Source organism: Peromyscus maniculatus, chromosome 5 (genome assembly GCF_049852395.1).
Source record: "Peromyscus maniculatus bairdii isolate BWxNUB_F1_BW_parent chromosome 5, HU_Pman_BW_mat_3.1, whole genome shotgun sequence".
In the NCBI taxonomy this organism is placed as follows: domain Eukaryota; kingdom Metazoa; phylum Chordata; class Mammalia; order Rodentia; family Cricetidae; genus Peromyscus; species Peromyscus maniculatus.
In genome coordinates this window covers 140,844,590-140,865,350 of record NC_134856.1, presented here as the reverse complement: position 1 = coordinate 140,865,350, position 20,761 = coordinate 140,844,590, and the positions used below count along the sequence as shown (strand labels likewise).

General features: G+C 45.0%; 1 protein-coding gene across 3 annotated transcripts in view; it reads left to right on the top strand.

Annotated features, from left to right (window-relative positions):
• Positions 1-20,761, top strand: part of Golm1 (golgi membrane protein 1) — a 52,498-nt gene that overhangs the window by 22,949 nt on the left and 8,788 nt on the right. For all 3 annotated transcript variants that reach the window (XM_076573489.1, XM_006981695.4, XM_076573490.1), the window contains exons 4-6: positions 5,639-5,693; positions 12,779-12,881; positions 17,952-18,081. In XM_076573489.1, coding sequence (XP_076429604.1) covers positions 5,639-5,693; positions 12,779-12,881; positions 17,952-18,081 — 288 coding nt within the window. The remainder of the gene's footprint in view (positions 1-5,638; positions 5,694-12,778; positions 12,882-17,951; positions 18,082-20,761) is intronic.

Genomic DNA, 20,761 nt, shown 5'->3' with positions numbered 1-20,761 from the left:
TGGCACAGGTGTGTGTGTGTGTGTGTGTGTGTGTTAATTGTGGGAAATGTAAACAGGAAAGCATGGGCAGAATGGGTTCATTGACACCATGCGCCTCACATCAGGCTTCAGCTCTGTCAGCGGACCATCTCTGCACACACAGTGGTCTGTGGCTGCTGCCCTCCATGCAGGGCTGAGATAACCACAGTCCGTAAGACCATATGGGGCAGAAAATTCCAACTGCCTCAAAGCTGTTCTAGCACATTCCTCCCACGTTTGCGAGGAACTGGTGTCCCAGCTCACCCTCTGCTGACTCTCTAAGGGAGAAACACATGCAGCTCATGCAGGTCATAAAACCTCATAGGAAGCAACAGGCTTTGTCCTTGTTATGCTCCATAGCTCAGTTTGAAATTACTCCGCCTCCGGCAGAGGCTTGCTGTAAACAGCATGCCATGTGGGACCAGCAGCAGCCTCAAACATTGTGTGTGTCAAGACTCTTGATTTTAGTGGGAGGCCACATCGAGCATTGACCTGTTTACAGTCTAGTTTGTTAAGTACCTGTTAAGATGTTGACACCCAGTGAAATCTCCCAAGGCTGCTCAGATAGCATCCTCTTCCTTAAGTGACAGGTAACAGCAATCTTTTCAGGCACAGCCACCTAGCAATTCCTCTGTGCAAACTCTCTGGCCATTGCTGACCTCCTGTGAATTTGCTTAATCACGACGTTGTCAGCACTGACCAGCTGTCCCACCAGTGTTCCTGTTTCTATGGGAACATGCATTCAGTGTTTCGGGGGCTGTGATCGAGGCAGAATGTTTGGGGGTGAGTATGAGTTTCAGCAGGATGTGGTCACTGAGAGTGTCTACTGCTCGCTCTCAGCTTCCTGCTCTTCCTCCCTCAGGCTCTGTGCTGTCCCTGGCACAAGTGTTTGTTGAACTCTTAAAATGTCTGGGTGAGAGACCACTCAGCAGTTTGGAACCGATAAGAGCACTGGCTGCTCGTACAGAGGACATGGATTCGGGTCCTAGCACCCACACAGGAGCTCACATCTGTCTGTAACTCCAGTTCCGGGGATCCATACCCTCTTCTGACCTCTCTGAGCACTATGTGCACATATTTGTGTGCAGGCAAAACACCTATACAGTAGATAAATTTTAATGTACCAGACAGTGCTGTCACCCTTGCTGTTTACTTACTCCCCATTTCTCTCTCCAGCCCTGAAGTCTCTCGTCAATTTTGTGCGTCTGTGCCTTGCTCACTCTGGATCTGTACAGTGTCCTTTTTATCTGTCCTCCTTCTCTGAGCCTCATGCTTCAAAGCCCTCCATCTGTCCCTGTTTGAGAGCTTCCTATGAAACACTGAGCTAGTGTTCCAAGAATCAAATCAAAAACAATTTGTTTCCAGACCAGCATGGCTGGGATACATATGTATATGCGATAACTAACAGTTTAGTCTCTAGTTAATTCTGGTGACACTGCACAGGGGATACCTCAGAATCACTCAGAATCAAAATACGAGAAAGAATTGATTGCTCAGAGCTGAGTGTATTATGTTATTTAAAAATAATTACAGGACAAATATAGCCAAAGTACATTATGTGGTTGTATGAACGTCACACGAATGCCCGCCATTCCGACGGTTCCATGATACTAGTACAGTGTATAAAGAAAGAATTTTAAAAATTGTTGGATGCAGTTTTTCTCTTCCTTATGAAGACACTCTCCCCAAACAAACAAGCTAGAAAGCATTTTCTTTTCTCCCCCCTCCCCCCACAAGGTTTCTCTGTGTATCTTTGGTACCTGTTTTGGATCTTGTCCTGTAGACCAGGCTGGCCTAGAACTCACAGAGATCCTCCTGGCTCTGCCTCCCAAGTGTTTTAGTGCTGGGATTAGTGCTGCTTGGCTTAGGAAGCATTTTCAATCTTCTTGAAAACAATTCAGCATTTTCTTTTCTTTCTTTCTTTTTTGTAATAGTGAATGTTTTTTAAATTATTTATTTATTTTTATTTTATGTGCATTCGTGCTGTGCCTGTATATATGAGGGTATCAGATCTTGGAGTCACAGACAGTTGTGAGCCACCCTGCCGGTGCTGGGAATCGAACCCTGGTCCTCTGGAAGAGCAGCCAGTGCTCTTCACCGTTTGAGCCATCTCTCCAGCTCCTTTCTGTAAGTTTAAAATCATATGCAGAAACCTTGGACATATTTTATGGCCCCATTTTCATCTTCTTAGGAGGCCATGGTCTTTAGTTCATAAGGAAGGAAGGAAGGTGAAAAGACATCTTCTTTGGCAGGCTAAAAGCTGCGAGGAAGCAGAAATGCCTTTGGAAGCTTCTGACTACAGCAGTTTCCAGATCTTCAGAGGCAAGGTGGCAGCTAAGGGTGAGCTGAGCGAGGGACCTGTGTCACAGAGACTGCATTTGCTGCACACCCATCCTCCCCTCAGCGATGGAGGCTGCCTTCCTGGGCTGTCCTGGGATTTTACTACCTCAGGTTTCTTGTGTGAGAGGGGTCCAGTCAACATTTTCCTGTTATAGCTGGGTGGTGGTGCACCCCTCTAATCTCAGCACTCGGGGGGCAGAGGCAGGTTGATCTCTGTGAGTGAGAGGCCAGCCTGGGCTACAGAATGAGTTCTAGGACAGCCAGGGCTACACAGAGAAACCCTGTCTCAAAAAACAAAAACGAACAAATATTTCCTGTTATGACTGGCATGTTCTTTCATTTAGCCCCAAATCTTAGGGGTTCGTCCATGTTGCGTATGTGTTGGTGTGTCCTTGTCAAAGGCTATGCAGTGTACCACATTTCTGTCTGTTCTCATGGGTTCTGAGATCACCTTTTGGCTGTGAGACTCGCTGCAGTGAATGTGGGTGGGCAGGTAAGGCCCGAGGATCCTTTCTGAATTCTTTTGCGTGTATATTCAGAGAGCGATTGTGGGATCTGGGACGGATTCATTGGTGCAGTTTACCAAACGCTTGCTCTTTTGTGCGGAGCAGCAGGAGTTTTGAGCAGGGGAAGTCCTATTCCTAGAGTGGGTCCTCATTCTCCACCCCTCCATCCTGTGTAAAAGAAACAATCCCAGGTAGAGAAATTTTCCCAAACCATTCTGGGGACTTCTCTACCATTGCTCACATTACTCCCAAAGCAAGCACAGGGCTTGCTGGATTTCATCTCCTGGCACACATCCATCCCTGTGTTCATCTCCCGGCACACATCCATCCCTGTGTTCATCTCCCGGCACACATCATCCATCCCTGTGTTCATCTCCCGGCACACATCATCCATCCCTGTGTTCATCTCCCGGCACACATCCATCCCTGTGTTCATCTCCCGGCACACATCCATCCCTGTGTTCATCTCCCGGCACACTCCATCTCCGTGTTCATCATCTCCCGGCACACATCCCCGTGTCTTGAATGTTGCTCAGGAGTCTGGGCCTCTTGAGACCTTTCCTGTGACTGGGCTCAGGAGATGTAGAGGTGGTGTCTGAGGAGGTTCCGGAGGACACGGGAGGGTGTGGAGGGAGGCACTGGCAAGGTTGGCATCAAGAATGGATGAAAAATGCCTGTTTTCAGCCTGTTGATAAGTGGAGTATTAGTTGTTGGAGATGATATAGTAAGAAACGTTCATGTTGCACCACACTCATCCTGTGTGTGTAAGGGGCCCTTGCCTGTGTGCTGCACACTCATCCTGTGATGTGTTGCTGTGGATAGTGCTCTGTATAAATAAAACGTTGATTGGCCAGTAGCCAGCCAGGAAGTATAGGCAGGACAAGCAGAGAGGAGAATTCTGGGAAGTGGAAGGCTGAGGCAGAGAGACCTGCCAGCCGCCGCCATGACAAGCAAGATGAAGGTACCAGTAAGCCACGAGCCACGTGGCAATTTATAGATTAATAGAAATGGGTTAATTTAAGATAGAAGAAGTAGATAGCTAGAAGCCTGCCATGGCCATACAGTTTATAAGTGATATAAGCGTCTGAGTGATTATTTTATACGTGGATTGTGGGACTGCGGGGCTCGTGGGACCTGGAGAGAAGCCCTCCAGCTACAACGTATTCCAGTGTGTAGTGTTTCTCTCCCCCTCTCTTGTTTTTAGCCTTGGGTTCTCTATGGAGACTATTACATGTGAGAGGACTTAGGGGAATCGCCTCATGGGATTGTGGACTGTGGCCTGCAGATCCTGGGGTACGGGATGCTGGCAGACTAGTTCATGTCTGACGGCCCTAGAGCCAGGGATGACAGGAGCTAGCGGTGGCCCCGGAGTCCTGAGACCAGAGAGCCTGGAGCTCTGCTCACAGCTGTGACTCAGGAGCATGCCCCAAGTCTCATGTCCAAGGGGGCAGTGGAAATCCTGCTTTGTCCTGTTTTGTTCTCCCCAGCACCCCACTCACCCCACCCATTCTGAGGACAGATCTTACTCTCTCTGGACACGGTCCCTGCCAGTTTGCAGAATAAACACTCAGAAACACATTAGCATGTCTTAGGGACTCCTTACTCCTGTCAAGCTAACGCCTACAATTAAGCATCCTGGGTGCAGTCCATGAAACTTGTCTTGCTCAGGTTCCTAGGTGCTTGCAGGGCAGCTTCTGAGAGCTTGCTCTCTGGAGTGTGTCTAGCATTTGTAGGTCTCTTCAGCACTTTTGACAGTGAGCCACTTGAACAAACTGTGTCTAGACCCAGGTGCCCCTCTCTGGCCTTGGGATGACAGCTGTTATCCAGCTCCTACAGCTGTTACAAAGGGCCAGTTAGTAGCTGTGCATGAGGTGTAGAGAGCATTGTCTGACCCAGAGTCCTGCATGTGCTGCATGAAGGTGGTTGACTTCTCACTCAGCGTTACGCCTCTCCCACCTCCTTACTGTGTCAGGGTTCCCTGTTGCCTGGAACACGAATTTTAAAAACGGTCTTATTTATAAAAAACCCAGAGCCAGGCATTGGGGTGATAGCTGAGAGATCAGAGAGACAGAACCAGCCACAGCTAACCTCACCTCGCCAACTCCTCAGCCAATCCTGTTCCTCAGACTGGAAGCCTCTGAGTCCTCACCGGAATGGATCTCTGCTGAACTGCTGCTAAAAGCCTAAAAGCTTAAAAAACCTCTAGTTCCTGGTCCTCACGCCTTATATACCTTTCTACTTCCTGCCATCACTTCCTGGGATTAAAAGCATGAGTCACCATGCCTGGCTGTTTCCAGTGTGGCCTTGAACTCACAGAGATCTGGATGGATCTCTGCCTCCCAAAATGATAGGATTAAAGGCGTGTGTGCCACCATTTTCTGGCCTCTATGTCTATCTAGTGGCTGTTCTGTTCTCTGACTCCAGATAAGTTTATTAGGGTGCACAATATATCAACCACAGTTGCCTCTTCCCTACCACATCAAGTCAGGGCCAGGAGCTGCTGGGAGTCTGCAGGCAGGGAGAGGACGAAGCTACGCTGGCAGGGCAGGGTGTCTGGGAACTGGAATTGAGGCATCCATCTTGGGGTGGCTGGAAAGCAGATGTGTGAGCAGGTGTATCCCTTCACTGTAGGTGGACAGTGCAGTGGAGCAGAGCCTTGCTCCCTGATGGGCTGGGCTGCTGCGGGCTGGGTGTGGCTTTCTTCCTTTGACACCTGCTCTGTAGGCTGAGTTGCACAGGTAAGCTGTCTGATTCCATTTTTGTCTTCCTTGCAGGCGGTTTTAGTGAGTAACATCACCACAGGCGAAAAGCTCATCAGAGACCTGCAAGGTAAGCCCCTTCCCGCTAGCCCAGCAGCTGCCTCAAGGAAAAGCCAGCCTGGCTCTGGCCGACGCCTCACAATGGCCTCGGGTGGCTCCGTCACTATAATCCTGTGTTAGGAGTAATTGAGCCATCCTTAATGTATTCTTACTTACCTGTCCTTATAAAATATTACTGTGACATTGCAAGTTATGATGGACATAATTCAGCCCTTTGATTTATGGATCTTTAAGAAATACTGGGGGGCGTGCTGAGTGTGGGGCGCTTGCCTAGCGTTTCCAGGACATTAGGTTCAATCCCCACCACCAAGTGAGTGATCAAAGTGGATGAGCATTCTTTGTTTTTTTCCCCGAGACAGGGTTTCTCTGTGTAGTTTTGGTGTCTGTCCTGGATCTTGCTCTGTAGACCAGGCTGGCCTTGAACCCACAGAGATCCATCTGCTTCTGCCTCCCGAGTGCTGGGATTAAAGGCATGCGCCACTATTTTTTTTTTTTTGTTTGTTTTGTTTTGTTTTTCAAGACAGGGTTTCTCTGTGTAGCTTTGCGCCTTTCCAGAAACTCACTTGGGAGCCCAGGCTGGCCTCGAACTCACAGAGATCCGCCTGCCTCTGCCTCCCAAGTGCTGGGATTAAAGGCATGTGCCACCACCCGGCTGGCATGTGCCACTATTGCCCAGCTGGATGAGCATTTTTTTTTTCCTTCTTTCACTTCTTTATTTTTTTTCCATTTTTATTTACTTATTTATTTTTCTATTATCAGCTGGATACAGTACAAATTCTTATCCTAATAGTGAAATGTTCCACTGAGGCTTGCCCAGTAATTGAGTAAAACCAAAACTTATTATAAACCACAGTCATTCTAGGGTCCCCCCTACTATGTAGCCTCCCTGGTTCTGTGGGTTGCAGTCTGATTGTTCTTTGCTTTATATCTAGTATCCACTTATGAGTGAGTACATACCATGTTTGTCCTTCTGGGTTTAGGTTACCTCACTCAGGATGATTTTTTCTAGTTCCATCCATTTGCCTGCAAATTTCATGCTGTCATTGTTTTTCTCTGCTGAGTAGTACTCCATTGTGTATATGTACCACATTTTCTTAATCCATTCTTCAGTTGAGGGGCATCAAGGTTGTTTCTAGGTTCTGGCTATTACGAATAATGCTGCTATGAACATAGTTGAGCATGTTTCTTTGTGGTATGATTGAGCATTCCTTGGGTATATGCCCAAGAGTGGGATGGCTGGGTCTTGAGGTAGATCCAATCCCAATTTTCTGAGAAAGAGCCCTAATGATTTCCATAGTGGTTGTACAAGTTTACATTCCCACCAACAGTGGAGGAGTGTTCCCTTTGCTCCACATCCTCTCCAACATTGGTTGTCATTGGTGTTTTTGATCGTAGCCATTCTAACAGGTGTAAGGTGGTATCTCAGAGTCATTTTGATTTGCATTTCTCTGATGATTAAGGATGCTGAGCATTTCTTTAAATGTCTTTCAGCCATTTGTGATTTTTCTTTTGAGAATTCTCTGTTTCGCTCTTCAGCCCATTTTTTAATTAAATTGTTCAGTATTTTGAACTTTATATACTTTAGAGATCAGTCCTCTGTCAGATGTGGGGGTTGGTGAAGGTCTTTTCCCATTCTGTAGGCTGTCTTTTTGTCTTATTGACCGTTGTCATTTGCCCTACAAAAGCTTCTCAGTTTCAAGAGGTCCCATTTATTACTTGTGCTCAGTGTCTGTGCTGCTGGTGTTATATTTAGGAAGTGATCTCCTGTGCCAATGCGTTCAAAAGTACTTCCTACTTTCTCTTCTATTAAGTTTAGTGTAATTGGATTTATGTTCAGGTCTTTGATCCACTTGGACTTGAGTTTTGTGCATGATGACAGATATGGATCTATTTGTAATCTTTTACATATTGACATCTAGTTATGCCAGCACCATTTGTTGAAGATACTTTCTTTTTTCCATTGTATAGTTTTGGCTTCTTTGTCAAAAATCAGCTGTTCATATGTGTGTAGATTAATGTCAGGGTCTTCAGTTTGATTTCATTGGTCTGTATGTCGGGTTTTATACCAGTACCAAGCTGTTTTTATTACTAGAACTCTATAGTAGAGCTTGAGGTCAGGGATGGTGATGCCTCCAGGGGTTGCTTTATTATACAGGATTCTTTTAGCTATCCTGGGTCTTTTGTTTTTCCATATGAAACTGAGTATTGTTCTTTCCAAGTCTGTGAAGAATTGTATTGGGATTTTGATGGGGATTGCATTGAATCTGTAGATTACTTTTGGTAAGATTGCCATTTTTACTATGTTAATCCTACCTATCCATGAGCATGGGAGATCCTTCCATTTTCTGATATCTTCTTCAATTTCTTTCTTTAGAGATTTAAAGTTCTTATCAAAAAGGTCCTTCACTTGTTTAGTTAGTGTTATCCCAAGGTATTTGCTATTATTTGTGGCTATTGTAAAGGGTGATGTTTCTCTGACTTCTTTCTCAGTCCTTTTATCATTTGTGTATAGGAGGGCTACTGATTTTTTTGAGTCGATCTTGAGCCACTTTACTGAAGGAATTTATCAGCTGTAAGAGTTCCCTGGTTGAATTTCTGGGGTCACTTATGTATACTATCATATCATCTGTAAATAGAGAAAGTTTGACTTCTTCCATTCCGATTTGTATCCTTTTGATCTCCTTTTGTTGTCTTATTGCTCTAGCTAGAACTTCAAGTACTATATTGAATAAATATGGGGAGAGTGGACAGCCTTTCTTGTTCCTGATTTTAGTGGAATTGCTTTGAGTTTCTCTCTTTTTAATTTGATGGTGGCTGTTGGCTTGCTGTAAATTTCCTTTATTGTGTTTAGGAATGTTCCTTGTATTCCTGATCTCTCTAAGACTTTTATTATGAAGGGGTTTTGGATTTTGTCAAAGGCTTTTTCAGCATCTAATGAGATGATCATGTGGTTTTTTTTTCTTTCAGTTTGTTTATATGGTGTATTACATTGACAGATTTTCATATGTTGAACCATCCTTGCATCCCTGGGATGAAACCTACTTGGTTGTGATGGATAATTTTTTTGATTTGTTCTTGGATTTGGTTTGCCAATATTTTGTTGAGTATTTTTGCATCAATGTTCATGAGGGAGATTGGTATGTAATTTTCTTTCTTTGTTGCATCTTTGTGTGGTTTGGGTATCAGGGTAATTGTAGCCTCATAAAAAGAGTTTGGTAATGTTCCTTCTGTTTCTGTTGTGTGGAATAATTTGAAGAGTATTGGAATTAGCTCTTCTTTGAAATCTGGTAGAATTCTGCACTGAATCCATCTGGTCCTGGGTTTTTTGTTTTTTTGTTTTTTTTTGGGTTGGGAGCCTTTTGATGACTGTTTCTATTTCTTTAGGGGTTACTGGTCTATTTAAATAGTTTATCTGGTCTTGATTTAACTTTGGTATGTGGTATCTATCCAGAAAATTGTCCATTTCTTCCAGATTTTCCAATTTTGTGGAATACAGGTTTTTGAAGTATGACCTGATGATTCTCTGGATTTCCTCATTGTCTGTTGTTATGTCTCCCTTTTCATTTCTGATTTTGTTAATTTGGGTGCTCTCTCTTTGCCTTTTGGTTAATTTGGCTAGGGGTTTGTCTATCTTGTTGAGTTTTTTAAAGAAACAACTCTTTGTTTCATTGATTCTTTGTATTGTTTTCTTGATTTCTATTTCATTGATTTCAGCCCTCAATTTGATTATTTCCTGAAGTCTATTTCTCCTGGGTGAGTTTGTTTCTTTTTGTTCTAGAGCTTTCAGTTGTGCTGTTAATTCATTGGTATGGGATTTTTCCATCTTCTTTATATGTGCATTTAGAGCTATGAATTTTCCTCTTAGCACTGCTTTCATAGTATCCTATAAGTTTGGGTATGTTGTACTTTCATTTTCATTGAATTCTAGGAAATCTTTAATTTCTTTATTTCTTCCTTGACCCATTGATGTTTCAGGTGGGCATTATTCAGTTTCCATGAGTTTGTGGGTTTTCTATAATTTTTGTTGTTATTGAAATCTAACTTTAAGGCATGGTGGTCCGATAAGATACAGAAGTATTCCAATGTTTTTGTATCTGTTGAGATTTGCTTTGTGACCAAGCATGTGGTCAATTTTTGAGAAGGTTCTATGGGGTGCTGAGAAGAAGGTATATTCTTTTGTGTTAGGATGGAATGTTCTGTAGATATCTATTAAGTACATTTGAGTCATAACATCTGTTCGGTCCTTTATTTCTTTGTTAAGTTTCAGTCTGGTAGATCTGTCTTTTAGTGAGAGTGGTGTGTTGAAATCTCCCACTACTAATGTGTGGGGTTTGATGTGCTACTTAAGCTTTAGTAATGTTTCTTTTATAAATCTGGGTGCCTTTGTATTTGGGGCATAAGTGTTCAGAATCAAGACTTCATCTTAGTGGATTTTTCCCGTGATAAATATGTAATATTCATTCTGATCTCTTTCGATTGATTTTAGTTTGAAGTCTGTTTTATTAGATATTAGGATAGCTACACCAGCTTGTTTCTTAGGTCCATTTGCTTGGAAAGCCCTTTACTCTGAGGTAATGTCTGTCTTTGAAGTTAAGGTGTGTTTCTTGTATGCAGCAGAAGGATGGATCCTGTTTTCTTATCCATTCTGTTAGTCTGTGTCTTTTTATAGGTGAGTTGAGACCATTGATACTGATGGATATTAATGACCAGTTATTGTTAATTCCTGTTTTTTTTTTGTTTGTTTGTTTGTTTTTTTGGTGGTAGTGTTGTTTTCCTTCTTTGGTATTTGTTGGTGTGGGGTTTTCTATTGCTTGAGTTTTCGTGGGTGTGTTTAGCTTCTTTAGGTTGGATTTTTCCTTCTAGTGCTTTCTGTAGGGCTGGATTTGTGGATGGTATTGTTTAAATCTGGTTTTATCATGGGATATTTTGTTTACTCTGTCTATGGTGATTGCGAGTTTTGCTTGGTATAATAGTCTGGGTTGGCATCCGTGGTCTCTTAGTGTCTGTATAAGATTTGTCCATGATCTTCTAGCTTTCATAGTCTCTATTGAGAAGTCTGTTGTTATTCTGACACCAGAATATAAACATATAAAGGGTCTGCCTTTATATATTACTTGGTCTTTTTCCTTTTCGGCTCTTAATATTTTTTCTTTGTTCTATATGTTGAGTGTTTTGATTATTATGTGGCAAGGGGACTTATTCTTTGGATCCAGCCTATTCAGTGTTCTGTAAGCGTCTTGTATTTTCATAGGCATTTCTTTCTTTAGGTTAGGAAAGTTTTCTTCTATGATTTTGTTAAATATCTTTTCTGTGCCTTTGAGTTGGTATTCTTCTCCTTCTTCTATCCCTATTATTCTTAGGTTTGGTATTTTCATGGTGTCCCAAATTTCTTGGACGTTTTGTATTATGACTTTTTTGTCTTTAGTGTTTTCTTTGACTGACAAATCTATTTTCTTTATTGTGTCTTCAGTATCAGAGATTCTCTCTTCCATCTCTTGCATTCGGTTGGTTATGCTTGTTTCTGTAGTTCCTGTTCGTTTAGTCAGGATTTCTATTTCCAGCATTCCCTCAGTTTGTTTCTTCTTTATTGTCTCAATTTTAATTTTCAAATCTTGAACTGTTTCCTTCGTCTGTTTAATTGCTTTTTCTTGGCTTTCTTTGATTTCTTCCCATTTTTTGTTTGTTTTTTCTTCCATTTCTTTAAGGGAATTTTTTTATTTTCTCTTTAATGGAGTTTTTCATTTCCTCTTTAATGGAGTTTTTAATTTCCTCTTTAAGGGCCTCTATCATCTTCTTAAAGTCATTTTTAGGATTGATTTCTTCTGCTTCTTCTGCCTTGGTATGTTCAGGTCTTGCAGGTCTAGAATCACTAGGTTCTGATGTTGTCATATAGGTCTTTATGTTGTTGCCTGTATTTTTGCACTGGCGTCTACTCATCTCTTCCTCTGCTCGGTGTAGGCGGTGTCTGTGTCTATAGGTGCTTCTCTTGTTCTAATTGTTAGTCTTGGTCCACTAGGAGTTCTTGGTCAAATCAGTGCTGTTGGGCTCTGTTTCTTTGGGAGCAGCTTAGTCCAATCAGTGTTAGTGGGTTCTGTCTCAGGGAGCAGTTGTTCCCAATTGGTGCAGGGTGGGCTTATGGTTCCGGTGGTTGTTAGGTTCATAGAGGTTGTTGTTGTTGGTTTTGGTTTTTTTTTTTTTTTTTTTTTTTTTAGTGGGGGAGCAGGGAAAGGTAGCTGTCTAGTCCCTGGGACTCCGTTGGGTAGGACCTAGGGGCTAGAGACCTGGTCTGCCGGTCTGGAGATGAGGGCTTACCTGTTTCCTGTCGGTGTAGGGTGGGCTTATAATTCTGGTGATCTGGTTAGGTGGCTGGGCGGTGCCTTCTTTTGTGTTCTCAGGTCGCATTTTGCTCGTTCGTTAACTTCTCAGCTGTGTCCTCAGACTGCAGACTGTAGGATTCTGAATCCTCTCCCGAATGGATCTCAGCTGAGCAGGTTGTTTAGTAGGGCAATTTCACCATCGCCTCCAAGTTGTTGGGTTTCGCAGGATTGGCAGCTGGGCCTAGGTTGGCCTCAGGCAGAGTGTTCCCAGCATTCTTAATCTAAGACTCTGAGCTCCAACATGTGGAAAATCCCACATCTGACTTCAGGCCCAGGTCAGAATGCACAAAATTATTGAAAACTTTGTATAAAGTTATCTTCAAGCTGTGTATATAAAGCCAGCGAGGGCTGGCGAGATGGTGCAGCAGGCAAAGGCACTTGCTGCTAAACCTGACGACCTGAGTTTGATCCCAAGACCCACATAGTGCAAGGAGAGAACTGACACCCACAAGTTGACCTTTGACCTGCACACATGTGCAGTGGTGCACAGAGAAATAAATAAAATCTAATAATTAAAATAGTTTTAATCGGCATTTCGAATAGGATCGAGGTGCAGGTTTCTGTGGGAGAGTTTGGAGGCTGTGATGGCGGGGGAGGGGCTGTTCTCTTCCTTCTGCTTCCTTCATTTGTGCTGAGTGTGGTTCTGGTGTGTCCTGTGTGTCTGAGGGGCACGACAGCCACACAGAGACCAGTGAAGGGATTTGTCCTTTTGGCTTAGACCAGTTGAAGGCTCTGCAGAGGAGTTACGGGAGGCTGCAGCAGGACATCGTCCAGTTCCAGAAGAACCAGACTAGCCTGGAGAAGAAGTTCTCCTATGACCTGTGAGTATGGCTCGGGATAAGCCCCACCCCCTGGGGAGGGGGGTCCGGGATCTGCGCATCAAAGGCCAAGGACAGAGTCCAGCCTGCTCACTCTGCCAGTCACAGAGCTGGTTCTTTGTCATATGTAGCGTGTGAGAAGGGACTCATGACTTCTGGGATGCATGTCCTTTATAAAACAGCATTCTATTTGGTAAATATCAGCCAGCAGAGTTCATTATGCAGAGTAAGGAAGGAAGGTATGTTTGTGTACATGCACGCATCTGCACTTGGGTGTGTATGTTTACTCACACGCACACAAGCCGTGCTCAGCAGGAAATGAATTGTCACGGTACCATAACATTTATGTGTCATAAACTTAATAATACAGAGCACAGTCGTACCACTTACCTTGGTAATATGAACATTTAAAACATCATGATGGTGTGGAACTGGAGCGGTGGCTCAGTGGTTAGGAGCACTGGCTGCTCTACCAGAGGACCTGGGTTCAGTTCCCAGCATCCACATGGCAGCTCACAAGCAACAGGCACTCCAGTTGACCTTTCACCTGCAGAGACTTCTCAGCCCATGCTCAAGTCATCTGCATGACCTCAGACACCACACTAACATTTTTTCAACTACTTGCCTTATACATACGAAATTCATATAGCTTCAAAGTGTTGCACCATTTAAAAGGTATTTGGGATTTTTTTCTTTCCACAAGACACTCAGCATAGATTTAGCTTGTCACTAGATGCACACTGCCAAATTCCTTGCATTCTTTCTTGTTTTATTTTGAAATGGGTCTTCCTGTATAACCCAGGCTAGCTTCAAATTTGTATAGCTCAGACTGGCCTGGAACTCATGATCTCTCACCCAAGTGCTTGATCACTACACAGTACTTCCCAATTGCTTCCTAAGAGTTAAACTGGGTGTGCAGTCCCCAGCAGCTGAGAAAAATTGCCTCACACATACCAGCCTCATAGAATACCCATGTTCTTTTGAAATACCAGTAACTTACCTGATTTCCTGATTACTTCAAAACCCAATCCTGCAAAAAGCATGATGTCTGGAGCACATTAATATGTTGCATAATAAAAGGGTAGGTGCTGAGCACTGCATCACTAGGCAGGATGGGTGCTGAGCACTGCATCAGTAGACGGGATAGAGGCTGGGCACTGCATCAGTAGGCGGGGTAGAGGCTGGGCACTGCATCAGTAGGCGGGATAGAGGCTGGGCACTGCATCAGTAGGTGGGGTAGGTGTTGGACACTGTATCAGTAGGCGGGGTAGAGGCTGGGCACTGCATCAGTAGGCGTGGTAGAGGCTGGGCACTGCATCAGTAGGCAGGATAGAGGCTGGGCACTGCATCAGTAGGCGGGATAGAGGCTGGGCACTGCATCAATAGGCGGGGTAGAGGCTGGGCACTGCATCAGTAGGCGGGGTAGAGGCTGGGCACTGCATCAGTAGGCGGGATAGAGGCTGGGCACTGCATCAGTAGGCAGGGTAGAGGCCGGGCACTGCATCAGTAGGCGTGGTAGAGGCCGGGCACTGCATCAGTAGGCGTGGTAGAGGCCGGGCACTGCATCAGTAGGCGGGGTAGAGGCCGGGCACTGCATCAGTAGGCGGGATAGAGGCTGGGCACTGCATCAGTAGGCGGGATAGAGGCCGGGCACTGCATCAGTAGGCGGGATAGAGGCCGGGCACTGCATCAGTAGGCGTGGTAGAGGCCGGGCACTGCATCAGTAGGCGAGGTAGAGGCTGGGCACTGCATTTGTAGGCGGGGTAGAGGCTGGGCACTGCATTTGTAGGCGGGGTAGAAGCTGGGCACTGCATCAGTAGGCGGGGTAGAGGCTGGGCACTGCATCAGTAGGCGGGGTAGAGGCTGGGCACTGCATCATCAGTAGGCATTGGCTCTGTGAAACTGGGTGGCCTTGCATCGAGATGGCTACAATCTCACTTGTCCTATGTATTTTTTATGGCCAAAACATCCTTATGTATCACATGACTGTTACATTGTTGTGAGTGCATAACTGCAGAGGACAGGAGCAGACACTCAGCACAAGGAGACGTGGTTGGACTGTGAAACTGTGCTGCCACATGCCTGTTCCTTCAGAGCCTGGGCAGTAGAGATGTTTTGCTCTGACTGAAGGGGAGTGTTACTGGAATCCATTGAGTAGAGACCAAGACGCTGCCAAATGTCCCCGATGCCCGAAACAGCTCCCACAATGAAGCTGTACCTGGTTCCACACATTCACAGTAAGCCTGGAAACTGAGCTAGTGAAATCAAAACATCACACACAGACAAGTGTGAAATGCCTTAGACTTACCAGCCTTCAAAAGCTCCCTGAAGCCATTATTTCCTCCAAATCAGTGGCCTTGCTTGGTAAGTGCTGACCCACGTTTTCAACCTTTCGGAAGCCAGCTATGGGCCAAAGGGAGAAGCATCGGTCCTAGCGCAGGCTGTGTGTGGTGCTGCCCTGGGGTGTGTGTGCCTGGAGACACACATTTCTAAGAGGCGAGCAGCCTTGACGGAAGGTCTCGCTGGCTGACTGTGTCTGTCTCGCTGGCTGTGCTTTAGGACCCCTGCTGCAGATGCAGGAGGTTCCCGGAAGTAATGACTAGAGACTGTTGGAAGCTAGAAAGAGATAGCTGTCCTTAAGTTTCTTTGAATTAGAGATCTGTGTGTTTGAGAATCTGAGAAAAGATGTGAATACCTTGTTAGCAAATTTATAATGTGTACAAAATTGTACATTAAGGAATTGAGAGGTCCTGACCAAATCCACAGTTGTCTAGTTAAAGCAAGCTTTATTAAATACTGGCTAGGATGATGGACATTGGCCAGGTCCACACCTGGGATTCTCAGAGAATGTCACTGAAATAGGTTAGTCAGGTGCTCATGAAGGCAAAATCCACCTTTGTTCAATCAGGGGCAAACATACATCCTGATGTACCTCTTGGCCTACATATGAGCAACACATCCTGTGCATTGGGGCAACCAACCTTGTTTACTGAAGTAAAAACATGTGACTTGTTATTTTAAGTGAACAGCCACCCTCAACATTCCAGGAAATTATCTGTCCTTGGGCAAGTGAAGCTTACAGGTCCACTTCAGCTCCCCAGCCCCGCCATTAGTGGCCTAGAGTTGTGTGCCTCTGTAGTCAATCCCGAGTGTCCGCTTAGTGTACACGTGTAGGCAGACTTTCTCTGTCGCACCTGCCAGCTCCCAACTTACAGTACGCAGACTTCTTATTAATTACAAAGCTTGGCCGATAGCTTAGGCTTGTTTTTAGCTAGCTCTAATAACTTAAATTAACCCATTTCTATTAATTTGCTTTCAGCTTCGTGGCCTTATTACCTCTACTATGATGCTTTCCTACTTCCTTTATACCTGGCAGGTGACTCTGTATCTCCGCCCTTCTTCCCAGCATTGACTTTGCCCCCCACAAATCTTGCCTAGCTATTGGCCTTCAGCTTTTTATTAAACCAATCTTCACAGTGTAGAAAAAGATCATTCCACAATGCACATGTATGAAAGAGCCAGCCTGGGCCTCCCAGAAGTGACACTGACCCAGGCTACATTGTGTGTCAGGGTCTGAGCTTCACACTGAGGGGTCTGCTCCTTCCCTGCTGCTTTTGAGCTGAACTGTGGAGGTGTGGAAGGTTTTTGCATGGCTGAGAGCTGGAGGGAGGCCCTTTCTGCTTCTTTCAGTACAGTCCAGGCGGGAGCAGCTGGTTCTCCTTTGCAGGTGTAAAAGTTCAGGAGTGGCCTGCCTGTTCATTCCTCAGTCAGCTAAGCTTCTTTAGTCACCGTTACAGCCCCTTTTCGCTTGTCTACCGCCTGTGGCTTGACTGACTGTGGGAAGCTCTTCAGTGACGTTTTTGTTTATTTCTCATCTGTCTGAGGTTCCTGTTATCGCCCAGTTCCCTTCTGTGTATGGCCTGTTGTGATTCAATGATGCTTTGAACTGCCAAAGGATATGCTCCAAGCTGAGGACTTAGGCTCCTAAATGCTTCCAACTCAGGAGAGGCCACACAGAAAGAGCATTGCAGTCTTCTGGGGACTTGACTGTCTCTTAGCTCTGACTACCCCAGGCCACGGAACATCTCTTAGCTTCCCCATTTGCGAAGCAAGTGGTTTCAGCTCTGCTCTGCCCTTGTGACATCCTCTTCAATTCCTGGGGGAAGGCTCGGCCTCCAGGGCATCTCAGAGCTAGATGTCCTCCAGCTGAGTCGATCCACACCCCATGGGCTGAAGAACTCAAGCTCTAAGGCTGCTCCACAGGCCAGTCACAAGAACTGGTATCCCCCAGCCACCCACGGGATGGTTTACCAGCTCAGGGATACCTGCTATTCTCCTTGATACTTTGCCAGAACAGCTCTCAGAGCTGAGGACAGCTTTACTCACTACTGGGGTTTCATCGCAAAGGGTGTGACAGGTGAACAGCCACAAATGGTAGTTACAAGACAAGGGCTGGGAATTTTCGGGGCTTATGTCTCCCATGGAGTCAGGGCCCAACCCTTCTGGTGCATCTGTATCGTTACCAGCCCAGAAGCTATGAAACCTCGAGGTCTAGAGGTGGTAGCTGGGTTTGTTATGTAGGCATGAATGATGACATCATTTGTCCACATGGCTGAACCCTCCAGTCCCCTTCACTTCCTAGTGTGAGGTGTAGCTGAATATTTTAACCCCTATCCTGAAATGCCCAGCACCTCCTCCCCATGAATCATCTCATCAACATAACCACAAGTCTGGCCCACAGAGCTCCAGATGCAGATGTTCCCAGCACCAGGAAATCACAGGGTTTTAGGCACTTGTACCAGTCGTCAGTGTTTTTTTTAAGTGTGTGTGTGTGTGTGTGTGTGTGTGTGTGTGTGTGTGTGCGTGCACGCAGTGTGTTTAAAGCAATGTGACAAATCTGGAGTGTGGTTACCTGCAATTCCTTCCCTGTCATCTAACACTTGCAAGTTCCCGTTTCAGATCGTGTCTGGAGTCGGAAAGGGCTGTTCTGTCTCCTGCTGCCTGGACTGTGGGTGTGGGGTCCAGCAGGGAGCACTCGGGACATCCACACATCCTTCCATTTGCCTTCACTAGGAGCCAGTGTATTAACCAGATGAAAGAGGTGAAGGAACAGTGTGAGGAACGAATAGAAGAAGTCACCAGGAGGAGAAATGAAGCAGCAGTTTCCAGAGGTGTGGGTGAAAGAAACGACCAGCCTCAGCAGGTAATTTGGGTCTGTTCTGGCCTGGGTGTCCAGGAGGTACACCTCCTCTGCTCAGCGTTAGTTCTGCTGGCCTGTGTCTCTGTTCTCCCCATGGGTGTGGTTCTCTGTGGTACAATGGAGCAAAGCCTGGTGCCAGGATACCCAGACCAATGGTGTAGGCTGGTCCCCAAGCTCGAAGCCCTCGTCTTTAACATTCCAGCTCTGTGTGGAAGAAGCCGATGCTGTTTGGCTGTTTGAGGACGTTGAGGTCAAGATGTGAAGTACTGTGGCCAGGGTCAGCCAGGCCAGTGGTAGGGCCCACAGTAATATTCTCTCATGTGTTCTGGTCTCAGAGCATTATCTTTTCACAGGATGAGTGTTCGTTCTTACTGATTTTTGTTGATTTTTTTCATTTTAATTAATTTATGAGCTAATTCATGTATCTTTTCTTCTAATTTGGATTTAATTTGCTAATTTGTTTCATGGCTTCTTATGGTACAATCTTGATTCTTGGATATAGATCTTCCCTTCTCATGTATGCATCCAATGCTACAAAATATCTTTAAAAAAATTGCTTTTATTGCATCCTATAAATTCCAGCAAACTGTTTGCATTTAAAACAAAATATCTATATTTATTTATTTATTTTGTTTGTTTTTGTTTTTGTTTGAGACGGGGTCTCACTGTATAGCCTTGGCTGTCCTGGAACTCACTATGTAATCTAGGCTGGCCTCTGACTTACAGAGATTCACCTACCTCTGCTTCCCAAAGTTTGGAGATTAAAGGTGTGACCAAAATATTTTTAAATTTAAGACTTTTACTTTAGTCTGAGCATTATTTAAAAGCATGTGCCTTAATCTCCACCCATTTAGAGATCTTTCTACTCCTGATTCCTTGTTTGATTCTTCTGTAATAGAAGAGTAGCCATGACGTGGTATCTAGTATAAATTTACTACGATATATGTAGATGAATTGCTAAATGGTCTTACTAATAAAAAACTCAGAGCCAGAAATTTGGGTTAAAGCCTGAGAGAGATCAGAGAAACAGGAAGAGCCACAGCTAACCTCACCTCACCAACTCCTCAGCCTCCAAAGAGAGCTACTTCCTGTCTACCCACACCTATGTGCCTTTCTGTTCTGTTCTCTCATTTGCTCTCTCAGCCCATCTACATCACTTCTTCTTCCTGCCCAGCTCTGTCACTTCCTGTCCATACAGACCTCCAGACCTCTATGGTTAGTGCTGGGATTAAAAGCGTGTATTACTATGCCTGGCTCTGTTCCCAGTGTGGCCTTGAACTCACAAAGATCCAGACAGATCCCTGCCTCCCAAGTGATAGGATTAAAGGCATGTGCTACCATTGCCTGACTTCTATGTTAATGTAACGGCTGGCTTTTTCCTCTGATCCTCAGGTAAATTTTATTGGGGGACACAATACATAGCCACAGATGTAGTTTTAGCCTAGAACGTGGTCTGTCTTGGTGAGTGTCCCCTGTGAGGTGGATGTTTTTTCTTGGCTTCTCAGAATTTTAATATCCCTGTAGTTTGAAATGACTTACTTTCTTAGTATTTATCCTGTTTGGTGTTCCCCGAACTTCCTCAATCTATGGTTTGGTGTTTGACCTGAATTTGGAGGAATTCTTAAGTCTTGATTACTAGATGTTTGTCTTTTCCAGGTCTGATCATTGCATATGTGTGGCATCCAGAAGTTGTCTCCGCCATCCTACCCTGAGTAGGAGGGATCTTATCTGTAGTTGTTTCATTGTTTTCAGACTTTGTTCTCACTGCTTTTCACTTTCATAGGTTTTTATTTTACCTCCAAACTTGGTAAAACCATAGCTAGACCCCACATGAGCCCACTGAAAACTTCATTCATGTACAGCGTTTTGGTCTCAGTTTTTCCTTTTTGTTTCCTTAAAGTTTCTATCTCTACCTCATTGTCTACGTAACCCACTGGGGCTCTAGATCCATGGCCTGCTAAGTCAGGTATCACTCTGTGGCTGGTTCTGATGTTTCCTCTCTTGTCTCCAGATTGCTTTTTGCCTCACAGGATGCCTTCTAATTTTGTACTTGGCTATGGGACAGGATATTCTGGGTAAATTGGCCTGTTTTAAATAGGCTGTCTACCACCCACTGTAAGATGTGACGGAGGGGAGACATACACTCTTTAGTGCTAGACGTAGGTATTAAGCCTGTGTTTTGGATTATGTCCTGCTTCTCCGTGTCCCCATCAAGTGGGACAGATGGCAGAAAGGTGCTGAAGTTGCACAGTCCCCTTCCTTCACCTCAGTTAGCTGCTGAGTGACCAGAGGACTGGGCATCTTTTTGGTCATCTGGGAGTGTTAATTTCCATGTGTTTGTGACTCTCTCAAGTTCCATGTCATATGATGGGGGACCATGTGTGATGTCAGTCATGCCAGGCAGACTGTGTGGGCATGTCAGTCATGGTAGGTCCACGTGCCCTGGCAGGGTGGGCGTGGCCTAAGTGCCAGGTTGAGTGCTGTAGATAGTTGATCAGTAACTTGGTTTATTGGAATGGTTACATTTTCCCTTATTTTCTACCTTGAGTGTGTTTTCTGGAGAACCTGGACTTAACCATATCTACTGATCTATGCCACGCGACAGGGTAGGTGGTGGTGTGTGTGTTTAGGGGTTCTTACTTGCTGGTGGATGCAGTGAGGGTCCCACAATCTACTCTTGTAG